Here is a 15744-nt window from a genome sequence, read left to right as displayed (position 1 = left end):
AGATATTTCAATATGAGTATCATGCCTGTGCAGGAAAGACCATGCTGTTAAGTGAACTGGAAATAAGGTCCGTTCAGCATGAATGGAGATACATATCATAGCTTTCCTATAGGACTGAAATGCTAGTTCTCAGTGCTATTTAAATGATCCTAGATGTTTTCTGACAAATGGTTTGAGTCCAGGTGACTCGTCTTGACAGGAACATTGTGAAATGATATATTTCTTGAAGCTTTGATTTGTTTTAGTCTGTTTTATTCTGGTTTAAACTTTTTGTATACAGTTGTACATCGGAAGGCGAACAAAATCTGTTTCGGAAGTCTGCTTGACTTCCAAAACATTTGACTTCCAAAGCGTGGCTTCTGATTGGCTGCAGGAAGCTCCTGCAGCCAATCGGAAGCTGCAGAAGCCCCGTCGGACGTTTGGCTTCTGAAAGAACGTTCAAAAACTGGAACACTCACTTTCAGTTTTTGATTGTTCGGGAGCCAGAATGTTAGACTCCCAAGGCGTTCGAGGTATGACTGTATTTTAAATTTCTGTTGAAATTTTTCTGTAAACCACTTTGAAGTTGTTGTTTTCTACGATCGAGCGGTAAATAAATTTTAGGAAATAAATAAATTAAAATCAATACATTTTAATGCATTGTGTTCTCCTTAGCGCCCTCGAAGTTACCCAACAGCCAAATATACTTGCAAATTATGCGATACTTTGATTGAGTCGGTGGCATTTGCTCATAAGCATATAAAAGAAAAGAGACACAAGAAAAACATAAAGGTGAGTCAACGGCCAGTCAGAGCTATAAAAGCATTACAGGGGTTGTGTGTGTGTGTGTGTGTGTGTGTGTGTGTGTGTTGTGCAGATTATTAAGACAAAGCTCAAAATATCACATGTCAGTATGGTAGCTGATGAGCAGCAGCAGCTAAACATGGGGGCCCCTACATTGCCCCTCCCCCAGCAACCTTATTCCAACCTTTCCTGCTTCAGGGCAGGATGTTCTGTGCTTGGGACCTATAACTAGTGGGGAGGGAGCAATAGAGATGACGCAGGGAGGGGTAATAGGTGCATGTTGTGAGCTGCATGTGTGTCCAAGAGGAAGTGGCCTGCAGCCAAAGGGCTGAAGCAGGTGAGCCATTCTTGCTCTGAAGGTAAAGGTAAAGGGACCCCTGACCATTAGGTCCAGTCGTGGCCGACTCTGGGGTTGCAGCGCTCATCTCGCTTTACTGGCCGAGGGAGCCGGCGTACAGCTTCCGGGTCATGTGGCCAGCGTGACTAAGCCGCTTCTGGCGAAGCAGAGCAGGGGATGTGAGATATAGGGGGAAGGAAACACCAATAGACCCCAAGTTAGGTAAAGGTAAAGGACCCCTGACAGTTAAGTCCAGTTGCGAACGACTCTGGGGTTGCGGCGCTCATCTTGCTTTACTGGCTATGGGAGCCAGCGTTTGTCTGCAGAAAGTTTTCCCGGGTCATGTGGCCAGCATGACTAAGCCGCTTCTGGTGAACCAGAGCAGCGCACGGAAATGCCGTTTACCTTCCCGCCGGAGCGGTACCTATTTATCTACTTGCACTTGGACGTGCTTTTGAACTGCTAGGTTGGCAGGAGCAGGGACCGAGCAACAGGAGCTCACTCCGTTGCTGGGATTCGAACCGCCAGCCTTCTGATCGGCAAGTCCTAGGCTCTGTGGCTTAGACATTTGTGGGAGCCAGAGACCTTCAGGCAGCTGAGGGAGGTTGAAACGGAGGAACAAATGTTGCAGCCAGGTATGTACTTGGGTAAGAGAGCCGAGATCAGAAAGTGGCAAGTTTGTGGGAGCCTTTCAAGTTGGGGCAATTGGTTCATGCTTGATCTGGGCATGAGCAGGAAGCCATGGTATGGATTTGAAATCCCCTGCTTAAGATGGCCTGCCTTGCCCGCCTCTTTTTGGCAGTTTTTTTTAGTATCTCATGAATACCTTTCTTTTCTCTAGGCATCTGGCTTGCCAAGTTGATGCCTGTTACCCTTGCTGTCGTTTTTCTAAACAACGTTGAATTTATGTTGTAAGCTCCTTGGGTTAGCTAGGGACCTTTTTGTTCTGCAAACTGCTATGCACATTACTACCACGATACAAATAGGAGTACATAGTATGTCTTCTTACATTTGTTTTCTCTTGCACAAGAAATACCTTTCTGTGAGTAAATATTATCTACAGATAGGTAGCCGTGTTGGTCTGCCATAGTCAAAATAAAAAATTCCTTCCAGTAGCACCTTAAAGACCAACTAAGTTAGTTCTTGGTATGAGCTTTCGTGTGCATGCACACTTCTGTGATGTTTTAGCTAGTAAGAGGACATACTTTTGGAAATGCTCTTTGCAGGGACATTAGAATTTGTTCTCCCCCCCCCCCCAAAAAAAAATAATAATATGGAGAAATAAAAGTAGGTAAACTGTACTTTTTACATTATTAAAATGATTCTAAGAGGAAAAAATTATATATTTCTTGCATATTATCTCTAAAGGAAAAGCAGGAACAACAACTGCTGACTGCCCTACCCCCACCAACGCCTTTGCAGATTGAAGCTATTGGTGTTGCCATTGAGAAAGTAGTGCAAGAGTTTGGTTTAAACAATGAAGACTTGGAACAACGGCTTGGAGTTAAAACTGCCATGGAAAGTGTATTGCATCAGAAATTGCCAGGTAACATTTTATTATAATTGTCTTTAACAAATGGTGATCCAGGTTGTATTTCCATGGTATCTTAGTTACTTGATGCAAAATATAGACCCGGCGCTGTAAAATAGATGAACTGCTAAAGGAGAAGCCAGCATAATGGCTAAAAATAAGCAGTGCTTAAAGATCACTAAATCAGATTCATATTCATGTCCTTTAAACATTGATAGAACATAGGTTAACCAGGAAGGGATGTGGGGAGTTTAAACCCCTGTTGTTCCTGGATCTGCTCTGGTCAAGACTTCTTTGTGGAGAAGAAAGTATTTTCCCCTGTTCTGCATTTCAAATTGAAATTTTCCGTTTTCTTTCACTATAGATTGTTCTCTAAGACTGTATGGCTCTTCTTGCAGCAGATTTGGTTTCAAAAACTCAGATGTAAATCTAGATATCCAGTTTCCAGCTAATGTAAGTAATCATTTTCTTCAGAAAATATTGTATAAAGGGGATTCTAGCAGCTTTGCTGCCAAATTAAGTTTACATGGTTCATAGCAGCCATAATGGTACTATAAAAATCAACATGCATGCCTACAGCTCTGGGAAAGTTAGAAATTTAAGCAGTTTATAAAAGCAAAGCATAGCAAAGCAAAGATGCATATACAAAACTTCAAATAACTATTGATGTGAACTAAAGTTTTAATGAGATTCTCTTTTTTAATATGGTTATTGGTTGGCATCCATCTGTCTCCAGAGACAGTGGAAGAGTCAAACCATTGGAGAGTTACAGCACATGCTGTGGTTGTGAGACTGATATGGGAGAGACATGTTTTGTTGCAGCTGGGGCAAGTGAGGGTGTCTGGTTGTGCTGAAACAGATGTACCATGGTGTTTCTTCTTTCTGCATATTTCCCAGTGGTCATTCCTCCTCTGATTACAGGTCACTGCTGTGGATACATGCCCTGAATTATTGTCTGGTTATCATAATTTATTTTATTTTATTGCATTAAAGCCACCTCTTCTTTTTAAAGTACCACCAGACAGCTAGTTTTCCCAAGTTAAATGTCATGAAGTACTATACTAATATTTCAAAATAAATAATAACGTCAGTAAATGTTAAAATTTTATAGTTTTTGTTTTGCTGTTCTTTATAGATGTCCCAACCAGATGTTCTCTTACTTGTACAAGAGAGCCTGAAGAATAGTGGTAAGGCCCATTCATTCATATCTCAACTTAGCCATGTCCTCACCCACATCGGGTGAGAATGTCTCTTCTGTGAAAGTAGCACCAAACCAATCTCTCTTGAGGGTAGGCAGTGGACAGGACTGCCTGTATCTAATGATTGGTGCCATTGGCCCTATTTTCATACAGCAACTCAGAGGAGAGAGTATTAGCACAGTGGTGGAAGATGGTACTAGATAGATGTCTGGATTGGAATGGTTGATTTATAATTCATTCAAAGCAGTTCATCCAAAGCCCAACAAACCATAGCTTGAGAAAAAGAATGGAGGAATCATATGGATCATAACGGCTCCCCAGAAATTTTGGCTACAGGAGAAAAGTATTGCCAGATGGTTCTTAGAGCTGATGGGGCCTAGGTGTTAGCATGTATCAGGTAGCAGCAAAAGAGGCAACACCTCTATAGTATGCACTTGGCCTTACACAACAGCAACCCATCAACTCTTTGTTGTTAAGGCTTCATTCAGGATATGAGGAAAAGGCTAAAAGAGATGGTTTATAAGGGAAGATTGAAGGAAAACGGAAGTGATCTGATGTTTGGGGTGGCCACTGTGAGAACAGAATTCTGGACCATATGGGCCTGATACAGTGGGCTCTTAGGTTCTTATGTCCTTGTACTCTGTCTTGATTTATCTGGAATATTGACTGCTGGTTCCACAGGTTAGAATCAGGAATTGCCACTTCACTCCAAAACCTGCATTAAGGTGGTGGACAAAACTCCAGTGTAACTACAGTGGTGCCCCGCAAGACGAATGCCTCGCAAGACGGAAAACTCGCTAGACGAAAGAGTTTTCCATTTTGGAGGTGCTTCGCAAAATGAATTTCCTATGGGCTTGCTTCGCAAGACGACAATGTCTTGCGAGTTCCTGCTGGGGTTTTTTCCTCCCCCCCTTTTTCTAAACCGCTAAGCCTCTTATCAGCTGATCCGATCAGCAGATAAGCCGCTAATAGCGCTAATCCACTAATCCGTCAATGGGCTTGCTTCACAAGACGAAAAAACCGCTAGACGAAGAGAATCACAGAACGGATTATTTTCGTCTTGCGAGGCACCACTGTATTTTTAAGAACCCCAAATAAAGCAGATTGGCTAACGAATACCAATAATTAAAATAAGGTTTGTAACACCGGCAGTCCTGGGCAATTAATGCTAGTTGGTGCATCATTTTCTGAAACAATCGTTCCTGATTTTTTATACACCAACAGAGGTGTCAGTTATACAAACTGATCAGTAAGTACAACCTGCATACTACTAAGCCACACATTTCATTGTGAGTGTAAGCATAGCCTGTAGACTTGTCTCACCAGTCATTTTGTTGGTTCTGTTTGCCTTATCTTAACATGGTTTGCCTTCTTATCACATACTTCCACATCTTTAATAAGTACATTAAAAAGGTCCTAAAGAACCTTCGTTGGCTCCCAGTTTCCAAGCACAATTCAAAGTGTTGAAGCTGACCTTTAAATCCCCAAATGGCCTTGGCCCAGTATACCTGAAGGAGCGTCTCCATCCCCATCACTCAGCCCAGACATTGAGGTCCTACTCCAAGGGTCTTCTGCTGGTTCCTTCACTGCAAGAAGTGAAGCTACAAAGAACCAGGCAGAGGGCCTTCTCGGTAGTGGTGCCCTCTCTGTGGAACACTCTCCCTTCAAATGTCAAGGAGATGACACCCCTTTATTGGGAGGTTTTTAATGCTTGAAGTTTTTAGATAATGCTGTAAGCTTCCCAGAGTGCCTGGGGAAATCCAGCCAGATGGGCGGGGTATAATTAATACAATTATTATTATGATTACTCCAGTTACTCCAGAGCCTTTGCTTTACGGGTGTTTTTTCAAGCTCAGCCACCTAATCAGCACCATGTGGACCAAGCTTCATGTCTGGATAAAGATATTCATTTGCCTGTTTCCATTATGCTTATAAAAACAGCTAGCTGGTGGCCCTTTTTAATACCTTGGTAATTAATAGAAGCTGAATGAAGAAAAAATATATGTGTAAATTGAAACTTAGATAAGTACCTTAATCTTCAAATGTATGATTTAATATGGCAGGGATACTACTGTGCCCAACAATTTCTGTTTACTTACTCCAAAGAAAGAAAGAACAGATGCATTTCCATCTCTCATTTTAAGGGCCTGAACCACTGGTCAAGCTGTGAAGGATCAGGCCCATGGGTTTGTGTGGCTTAAGCGGAACAGTTGTTGTTGTTGTTGTTGCTGACTAGTTTTATTTATTAGTATCATTAGAGGGTTTCTTCTGGTCTTTAATTTTTGCAGTCTAAGAATGGATTCAGATGACCATCTGAAGCTCCATTCACATGGGCAAATGTTTTGCCCACTGACAGCTGAACCCTGTATGTATTGAAGAGGTATTTATCAGGGGAACCAGCACATTATAGCATCAAAGGGATGGCTGTAGTTGTCACATGAAAACTGCATACATGTGAATGTAAAAGACCAGCAAGGGAGTAGATTTTCCTCTGCTCTTCTGTGTGTGAGACAGTTTTTACAACTTATTTTTCTTCAGTACCATGATTAATGTGGCTTTCTTTTTCCCCTTCTTAGAATCTTTTGTTGATGTTGATGCAGATTTCCATGCTAGAGTGCCTGTGGTGGTGTGCAAAGAAAAACAAAGGTCTCTGATAGCAAATTTGTGTGTGTGTATAGTATTGAACAGTGTAAATCCACACATCTCTGTTGGCTTCTGTATTAAATCATTCCAAATATATTGATTCCCATAGTAATGTGAGCAAACAAATTAGAATCTAACAGTAAGGACTGCTGCTTCCACTCTCATCAGTGCCCAAAGAATCACTTCAGTTCTGCACCCTTGCCTTCAAAGGGCAAAAGAAACAAAACAAAAAGAAGCAATTTCCACATGTGATGCAAGCATAAAGCCTTATCCCAGCTGTAGTTTCTTGTAAAGAAGTTTAGGGTTAGGGTCTTATTAAGATAATATCAAGCTAAGTCATGCTCATAGTAGGCTCGTGACTTAAGTTACTTAGGTCTATTGACTTTGATGAGACTACTCTGAATATGACTAATGTTGGATATCTCCCCAAGGCTTCAGTCCTGTTCCTGCTTACCTGGTAGTAAGCCCCGTTGAACTCAGAACTTCTCAGTAGACATATTTGTGCTATGAGAAATATCAAGAACAGCTGGCACAACTTTAATATTAAAAAGGGGAAAGGACTACACTCTGGTATTTTTTCTAACCATTTACATAGCAGCACTTACTTAAAGCTGTTACAGTTTATTAATACGTTAATAAGAGCCATAGCATAATTAAATGGTTTACATTTACATAGTGCTTGTTTACCAACTGAAGTAAGTAAATCATCTATTAAAAAGTAGGCTAATGTAGTTTTTAAGAGTCATTAAAGTGCTATTCCAAAGCATAATTGTCTGTTAGAAGGCTAATGCAAGTAATGACTGCAATTAAGCGTAATCCACGTCACATCAAGTGAGTTTTATGCAGTCATGATGTATATATTTATTATAGCTTCAGTACAGACATTTAAGCAGAAATTCTTCTAGCTACTTCCTTGATAGGATGACAATCCATTAGCCTGTCTTTCTTCAAACCCTGCTAATGAGGATTCACCATAGTATACAAATGAGCTTTCATACAACAATAAAGCAACCATAAATTAGGATCCAATAATTCCCAAGTATGTCAACTGTGATTGTTATATACGGCCCCTGTTATTGCATGTTAATCCAACCGCCTGATTCAAGTCTAAATAGAAAAATCTCACTCTACAAGCAGGTATCTCATTTGTGAATTTAAAAACATCATGGCGGCTGTGATTTAAGTCTTTATTACACATCAGATAGAACCACCCATTCAGTGACTGCCACTGAAAATACCAGTTTCACGGCTGTTCCACTTCCTCACCTCCTGAATAACATTTAGTAGAAGAGCATGTGTTGCACCAACATTGTAGTCATGATGTCATAACTTGCTTATTTCTGCCACATTTCTGGGAGAAATAAGGAAATGCTGTTTTCTGCGGTATCCACTCATTTTCAATTCTACCCTTAGTTTGCTTTTCCTAGGGAGTGAAAATATGGTTTTTACATATCTGTCTTTTATCATTTTAGTGGCCTTGTTTGCAGAGTAAGTGCTGGGAATGAAAACGCTTGGCTGACAACAAATCACTTGGCTAAACTAGGAAAACTAGAACCTCCTCTCGTGTCCCTGGTAATTGCCTTTAGACACTGGGCCAAGGTAAGTCTGGCTTTGTAGCAAAGCACAAATACTTACATTGTTTGCCATGATCAGTGTTCAAAAATCCCATTGTTCTAGGCGCATTTTGCAACAGGGAATTTCATTAGCATGAGCAGTTTCTGAGCTCTGGGCGCAATACTGCACCTAAGATTTCAGATTAAAACTGCAGAGTAGAAGGAAAGGAGGACCTTTTTCTGCCTCTCTACTTCCAGCTACTCTCTGAAGTCTGGAGAAGAGACCCTCTTAAGAATATTAGCGGGGGGGGGGGGAGCAGGGAAAGGACCTGGACCATGTGAACAATGAACATAATATTTTAGCTGCAGTTTGTTCATTTTGAGCTTTGTATTCTTGTTATTAAAAAGCACACCGAGACATTCCGTTGTTGTGCCCATAACCTCGGTTTAAAGTGCCATGTAGCTCCTAGCTTTCATATCTCAGTTTCTAACACTGGCCATGATTAAGGTTGTGTGTACAATGTGTACTCTGTCCTTTAATTTTTAATTTTTAAAAAACTTTATTCTGTACATATAATTAATTTAAGCAAATGTACTTAACGCTTTGGAGCTAGCTGAGCCTTTCTGCATTCATGATTGAATGTTGCATGCCAGCTACAACAACAACAACAACAACAATAATAATAATAATTAATAAATTTCTTATATCCCGCCCATCTGGCTGGGTTTCCCCAGCCACTCTATCTGAAATAATGTGTTTCTTAAACATGGGGGGAAAGTTAGCTTTAGACAATCTCAGCTAAATTTTCCAACACCTGAACTCTGTTTAGTAGCATTTGAATACAGTGGTACCCCGCAAGACGAATGCCTCGCAAGACGGAAAACCCGCAAGACGAAAGGGTTTTCTGTTTTGGAGGCGCTTCGCAAGACGAATTTCCCTATGGGCTTGCATCGCAAGACGAAAGCCCATAGGGAAATGCTGGCGGTCGGGAGCAAAGACTTTCGCCCACAGCTGGCCTTCAGAAGAGGACCTCTTCTGAAGGCCGGCGGGGGGCAAAAGTCTTTGCTCCCCCCGCCTGCCTTCCCCCCCCGCCTGCCCCGGGCGATCTTAAAATGCTGGCGGGCGGGAGCGAAGCGTTCGCTGCCGACCCCCAGCATTTTAAAATCTCCAAGGGACAGCAGAGAAGTCTCTGTCCCGGGGAGATTTTAAAATGCTGGGGGTCGGGAGCGAAGCGTTAGCTGCCGACCCCCAGCATTTTAAAATCTCCCCCTGTCCCGGGGAGATTTTAAAATGCTGGGGGTCGGGAGCGAAGCGCTGCCGACCCCCAGCATTTTAAAATCTCCCCGTGTCCCGGGAAGGTTTTAAAATGCTGGGGGTCGGGAGCGAAGCGCTGCCGACCCCCAGCATTTTAAAATCTCCCCGTGTCCCGGGAAGGTTTTAAAATGCTGGGGGTCGGGAGCGAAGCGTTAGCTGCCGACCCCCAGCATTTTAAAATCTCCCCCTGTCCCGGGGAGATTTTATAATGCTGGGGGTCGGGAGCGAAGCGCTGCCGACCCCCAGCATTTTAAAATCTCCCCGTGTCCCGGGAAGGTTTTAAAATGCTGGGGGTCGGGAGCGAAGCGTTAGCTGCCGACCCCCAGCATTTTAAAATCTCCCCCTGTCCCGGGGAGATTTTAAAATGCTGGGGGTCGGGAGCGAAGCGCTGCCGACCCCCAGCATTTTAAAATCTCCCCGTGTCCCAGGAAGGTTTTAAAATGCTGGGGGTCGGGAGCGAAGCGCTGCCGAACCCCAGCATTTTAAAATCTCCCCGTGTCCCGGGAAGGTTTTAAAATGTTGGGGGTCGGGAGCGAAGCGTTAGCTGCCGACCCCCAGCATTTTAAAATCTCCCCCTGTCCCGGGGAGATTTTAAAATGCTGGGGGTCGGGAGCGAAGCGCTGCCGACCCCCAGCATTTTAAAATCTCCCCGTGTCCCGGGAAGGTTTTAAAATGCTGGGGGTCGGGAGCGAAGCATTAGCTGCCGACCCCCAGCATTTTAAAATCTCCCCCTGTCCCGGGGAGATTTTAAAATGCTGGGGGTCGGGAGCGAAGCGCTGCCGACCCCATCATTTTAAAATCTCCCCGTGTCCCGGGAAGGTTTTAAAATGCTGGGGGTCGGGAGCGAAGCGCTGCCGACCCCCAGCATTTTCAGATCTCCCCGTGTCCCGGGGAGGTTTTAAAATGCTGGGGGTCGGGAGCGAAGCGCTGCCGAACCCCAGCATTTTAAAATCTCCCCGTGTCCTGGGAAGGTTTTAAAATGCTGGGGGTCGGCAGCCCGACCCCCAGCATTTTAAAATCTTCCCGGGACACGGGGAGATTTTAAAATGCTGTTCGAAGGGGGGGTGGGGACACCTGCCCCAGCCGCCCCACTTCGGAAAGCTGTTCCGAAGTGGGGAGGGGAGGCGGGGACACCTGCCCCCGCCGCCCCACTTCGGAAAGCTGTTCCGAAGTGGGGAGGGGGGCGGGGACACCTGTCCCAGCCGCCCCACTTCGGAAAGCTGTTCCGAAGTGGGGGGGGGCGGGGACACCTGCCCCCGCCGCCCCACTTCGGAAAGCTGTTCCGAAGTGGGGAGGGGGGGTGGGGACACCTGCCCCAGCCGCCCCACTTCGGAAAGCTGTTTCGAAGTGGGGAGGGGGGGCGGGGACACCTGCCCCCGCCGCCCCACTTCGGAAAGCTGTTCCGAAGTGGGGAGGGGGGGTGGGGACACCTGCCCCCGCCGCCCCACTTCGGAAAGCTGTTCCGAAGTGGGGAGGGGGGTGGGGACACCTGCCCCCGCCGCCCCACTTCGGAAAGCTGTTCCGAAGTGGGGCGGGGGGCGGGAACACCTTCTGAAGGCGGGCAGGGGGCGAAAGTCTTTGTCCCCCCTGCCTGCCTTCCCAGGGGCTTTTAAATCGCCCCGGACAGCGGAGAAGTCCTCCGCTGTCCGGGGCGATTTTAAAATGCCGCCCGCCAGCATTTTAAGATTGCCCGGACAGCGGATAAGTCCTCCGCTGTCCCGGGGTTTTTTAAAATGCTGGGGGTGGGAAGAAAAGCCCTTATCCCCCCCCCCAGCCTTCAGAAGAGCCTGGTCCGAAGGCGGTTTCCCTAGGTCCGAAGGCGGTTTCCCTAGGAACGCATTAATTGATTTTCAATGCATTCCTATGGGAAACCGTGCATCGCAAGACGAAAAAACCGCAAGATGAAGAGACTTGTGGAACGAATTAATTTCGTCTTGCAAGGCACCACTGTATTGGATTAGGAAACATACTTCTTTCTGAAGAATTTGTGTGGCCTCCAACTTGCTATAACTCTGAAACAGTAGTCATAGCAAGTGATTGGCAAATGGTAGAAACCTGAGGCAGCCCCTTCAAGTTTAGCTATTTTATATATAGCTTGGTGCTTCACGTGATACCCCTCCTGATTGTAAGAGATTTTTGGCCCAAATCAGACAAGACCCTGGAGGTAAGACTTGTTCCACCTATGTATCTATATCCAACCAAGCACAGAAGTATTCATAAGGTATGACATAGTTGGAACAGATAGCTTCTTTTGTAATCCTGGCTATGTGTGATCATAAATATTCGTGGGCAGAGTCAAAGTCGGCACACTTATTTTTGTCCACTAAAATCCATTGCCCAAACTTTCAAAGCCATGTTTCCTACCTCCTTTTAAAAAAATGAAAACTCAAATCAGGGATCCGAGATCTGTACCCAGTACTGAAATCCACTGAAGTACAGACATTATGTTTCCTGATATCATAATCACAGTTAGGTGATTGGAAGTGCTCTTTGAGCTCACACACCTTCCCCTGCCCCTCCTCTGATGCGTAAATTCTCCCATTCTGTTCATTTTCAGAGCTGATAATGGTAGCGTGTTAATAGCTACAATGATGCTTGGCTAGCCGTGGATAGAAGTGGGTTTGCAAACAGTTTTATCTGAGTGAAAGTTCCTTCTCTATCTTTGCTCTAAACATGAAAGCCGGGTGGGGGAATTCACATATCGAAAGTGGGGGCCGTAGAAGGATGTGAGCCTGCAGGGTGCTTGTGATCTCCATACTATAGCAGCATTACCTTAACAGCAGGCCACATCTAATAGGATTCTGAAGCTTGCTCGCAGTGCTCCTCAATGAATGTTTCCTTTTCCTTTTCCTTCCTTGTAGCTCTGTTGTGCAGATCGTCCCGAAGAGGGTGGCTTACCACCTTATGTCTTTGCTTTAATGGTCATTTTCTTTCTGCAACAGAGGAAAGAACCCTTTCTTCCTGTATATTTAGGATCATGGGTAAGCGTGCCTTGCATAAAGGTTTCTTAAACTTCTATATAAAGTATTGAAGAGAGAAAGAATGCATTTCAAACAGTAGCAGCATCTATTGTTCCACAAGCTCAAATGTTTCCTCTTGCTTTCCTCATGTGCACAGCTTTAATACACCCCAATCTGACGAAATCATGGTTTGCAATTCACATCTGATCTGGCAGATATTATATGAGGTTTCGAAAGGTTTTGGAGAAACTTCTTTATCAAAGACTAACATAACTAGCAGTTATGATGTAAGATTTTTTTAAAAAACCCTCTTCCAAATTGTTAAGTGGAAGAGAGTGAACAGTGAGGTCCCGCAAGGACCTGCATTGATACTTAAATTAATAAATTACCTGGAGTCTGTCTGTCTGAACAGTGAGGTTAGCAGATGACATCACAGTATTCAAGTTGATGAAATCCCAAGTTCATCTGGTTCAGAATATGGTGATGGAGTTATTAACAGGGATTGTGATGATGACCATATCTTCCAAGCACAGTTCAAAGTGCTGATGTTGAACTTTAACACCCTCAACTATTTGGGTCCAGAGTCTCTGAAGAGTCGACCCGTTCACCTGTGCAAGATTTTACCACTGTGCAAGATTTTAGCCAGTGTGGTGTAGTGGTTAAGAGCAGTAGTCTCCTAATCTGGGGAACCGGGTTCACTTCCTCGCTCCTCCACCTTCAGCTGCTGGCTGTCCTTGGGCCAGTCACGCTTCTCTGAAGTCTCTCAGCCTCACTCACCTCACAAAGTGTTTGTTGTGGGGGAGGAAGGGAAAGGAGAATGTAGGCCGCTTTGAGACTCCTTCGGGTAGTGATAAAGCGGGATATCAAATCCAAACTCTTCTTCTTCTTCTCCTGCTATAACAATAGTTTTGGTTTGGCTCCTGTTTTTATATGTTTAGATTATTTATTGTATTTATATCGATGATCTTGACAAGCTACCTCGAGTGCAATTTTAGGAAGGTGAGGGGGGGTGGTGTTTTTTTTTAAAAAAAAAACACAAGAAAGGCAGACATAAAGCAAAAAATTAAGGTAGCAGTATTGGCTCATAACAAAAAATCCAAGTCATCTATAAGCCATGTGACTAGCAAAAGTAATGTCAGAGGAGATAACATTGTATGTGCAGAGCGACGAGGAGCTGGAAGAAAAAATTATAGTCTTTTTTGAAGCTTGGTGGGGTCTTAGTGGACAGTGACTGTTCAGGGGGGGATAATCCTAGACTCACGGGAAGCTTGCTGAGAGGAATTTGACTTCTAATCATTTTCTCTTCCCCTGTTGCTAGATTGGAGGGTTTTCATTGAACAAACTAGTGAACTTCAATCTAAAAGAAGTTGAAGATGACATTGTGGTCTGGGAGCACAATCCTGCTGTTGAGGATCCTGGTTCTTCAAAGGAAACTTCTCCTAAGCGGGGAAAGGTATCAATTTTAAGACTGGAATTTTAAGTTTTAAACCCTTCACACACTTTTATTTTTAAAAAGTAGCAGCAATCTAGAATTAAACAAGAAACTATTCTGCTGTTTTTTATATTGCCTCAAACACTTTTTTTATACATATGTCTGTTGAAGGTACTGTCTGATGATTTTGAAGAATTATGTCAAAATATTCTGTAGATCCTGTCTAATGAAGCTTGTGCTCTGATAATCTGATGTTTGAAGTCAAGTGCAGTGGTACCTCTGGTTGCGAATGGGATCCGTTCCGGAGCCCTGTTCGCAACAGGAGCAGAACGCAACATGCACGGGTCGCGATTCGCCACTTGTGCACATGCACGTGACGTCATTTTGCGCGTCTGCGCGAGCAGCGAAACCCGGAAGTAACCCTTTCCGGTACTTCCGGGTTGCCGCAGGACACAACCTGAAAACGCGCAACCTGAAGCAAACATAACAAGAGGTATGACTGTACTTCCAGCTTTAATAATGTCAGATAGAAATTCTGTTGTCTGTCTTTGGGTCCCTAAAATACTTCAGTATTATCTAATCCCATGATTTTTTGGCACATCTTGCTGATCTGAGTACGGGGTTGCACTATACTGCTGCAGATTTATTAGCCCTTGTCTAGGGGCAGCTGCCTCCGCCCATTTTGCTTTACAGCTCAGGCAAAAGAAGCACCACCTCACAGCTTGCCTATCCCTGTGCTCTCCTGCTACCACTGGTGGTGGGTGAAGGGGAGCAAGTCTCCCCCTCATCTCCCCGTGCTGTTCTGCTGCCTCCCAGAGAAGGAAGTCTGCTGTTTTTAAATGCAAACTTCCTTTCCTTGGTGACAGTGGCGGGGAAGGAGAGATGAAGAGGAGAAAGGCTTTCTTTCCCTTCACTCCCCAGTGTGGGAAGGCCTTCCTAGGCCACCTGCTCGCTCCCCTGGTGGGCTAATTTGGGGTGCAGGATTACTTGGTCCCAGCTTGACAGTGGATGAATGCAAATACAGTACATGGGAATATATGGTAAATTCCGGATTACAGCTCTCTTTCTCCTACAGTGGACCCTCTGGATACAAATTTAATTCATTCCAGGGGTCCGTGCACACCCCCGAAAATCCATAACCAAAGTCACCGCTTTTGCGCATGTGCGCAACACGATAGAGCGCTTCTGTGCATGTGTGTGGCGTGCAGAGTGCTCGCACGCGCAAGCGGCGAAACCCGGAAAAATACTTCCAGGTTTGCCGCTTTCGCAACCCGAAGATTACGTATCCAGAGAGGTACGTAACCCGAGGGTCCACTGCACTGGAACTTAAATCTTCAAATCTAGGCCAAAGTGTGATACTGCCTTTTTTTAAGCTTTGGAGCGCAGATGCCAGGCAAATCAGATAATCCAGCCTTTGTTTTAATTGGCAGGTTCCTTTAGTGTTTGATTCGGATCATCAATGTTTAGTCCCAGTTGGACAGCTCTGGGTTGAACTGCTTCGTTTCTACGCCCTGGAGTTTAATTTGGCTGACTTAGTCATTAGCATACGCCTCAAAGAAAAAGTGTCTCGTGAATCGAAGGACTGGCCTAAAAAGCGGATTGCTGTGGAAGGTATTTGAAAGTAGTTCGTTTGCAGGAAGGTCCAGTTTGTATTACCTGTTGGAGAAATGTGTATTGTTTGGCATTTAAAGCAGACTATCCTCCCCCCCCCCCTTTTGACATTCTTCTTAAGCAGGTACCACTCAAATCATTCAATCTTAGAACTGTAGAGTGTGAAGGGACCCTGGGGTCATCTAGTCCAGCCCCCTCCAAGGCAGGAATCTCAACTAAATCATATATGATAGGTGGCCATCCAACCTCTGCTTAAAAACCTCCAGACAGGTCTTACTGTCAGTATTAGCTACAGCTGAGAAAACTCAGACTAAGTTTTGTTTTGTTGTTTTCTCTATTTGTGTTCATTACGACTGTCTAAGGACTCTTGGTTTTGGCCG

The 15744-nt window shown here is 44.4% G+C and overlaps 1 protein-coding gene across 1 annotated transcript in view; it reads left to right on the top strand.

Annotated features, from left to right (window-relative positions):
* Positions 1–15744, top strand: part of TUT7 (terminal uridylyl transferase 7) — a 45574-nt gene that overhangs the window by 10076 nt on the left and 19754 nt on the right. Inside the window, exons 4-12 of the mRNA XM_081213526.1 lie at positions 655–771; positions 2489–2666; positions 3016–3104; positions 3787–3838; positions 6427–6496; positions 7966–8092; positions 12223–12342; positions 13640–13774; positions 15184–15364. Of these exons, the coding sequence (XP_081069652.1) occupies positions 655–771; positions 2489–2666; positions 3016–3104; positions 3787–3838; positions 6427–6496; positions 7966–8092; positions 12223–12342; positions 13640–13774; positions 15184–15364 (1069 nt within the window). The remainder of the gene's footprint in view (positions 1–654; positions 772–2488; positions 2667–3015; positions 3105–3786; positions 3839–6426; positions 6497–7965; positions 8093–12222; positions 12343–13639; positions 13775–15183; positions 15365–15744) is intronic.

Source organism: Podarcis bocagei (assembly GCF_964188305.1).
Source record: "Podarcis bocagei genome assembly, chromosome: 11".
Classification (NCBI taxonomy): domain Eukaryota; kingdom Metazoa; phylum Chordata; class Lepidosauria; order Squamata; family Lacertidae; genus Podarcis; species Podarcis bocagei.
This window is presented reverse-complemented; position numbering and strand designations above follow the sequence as displayed.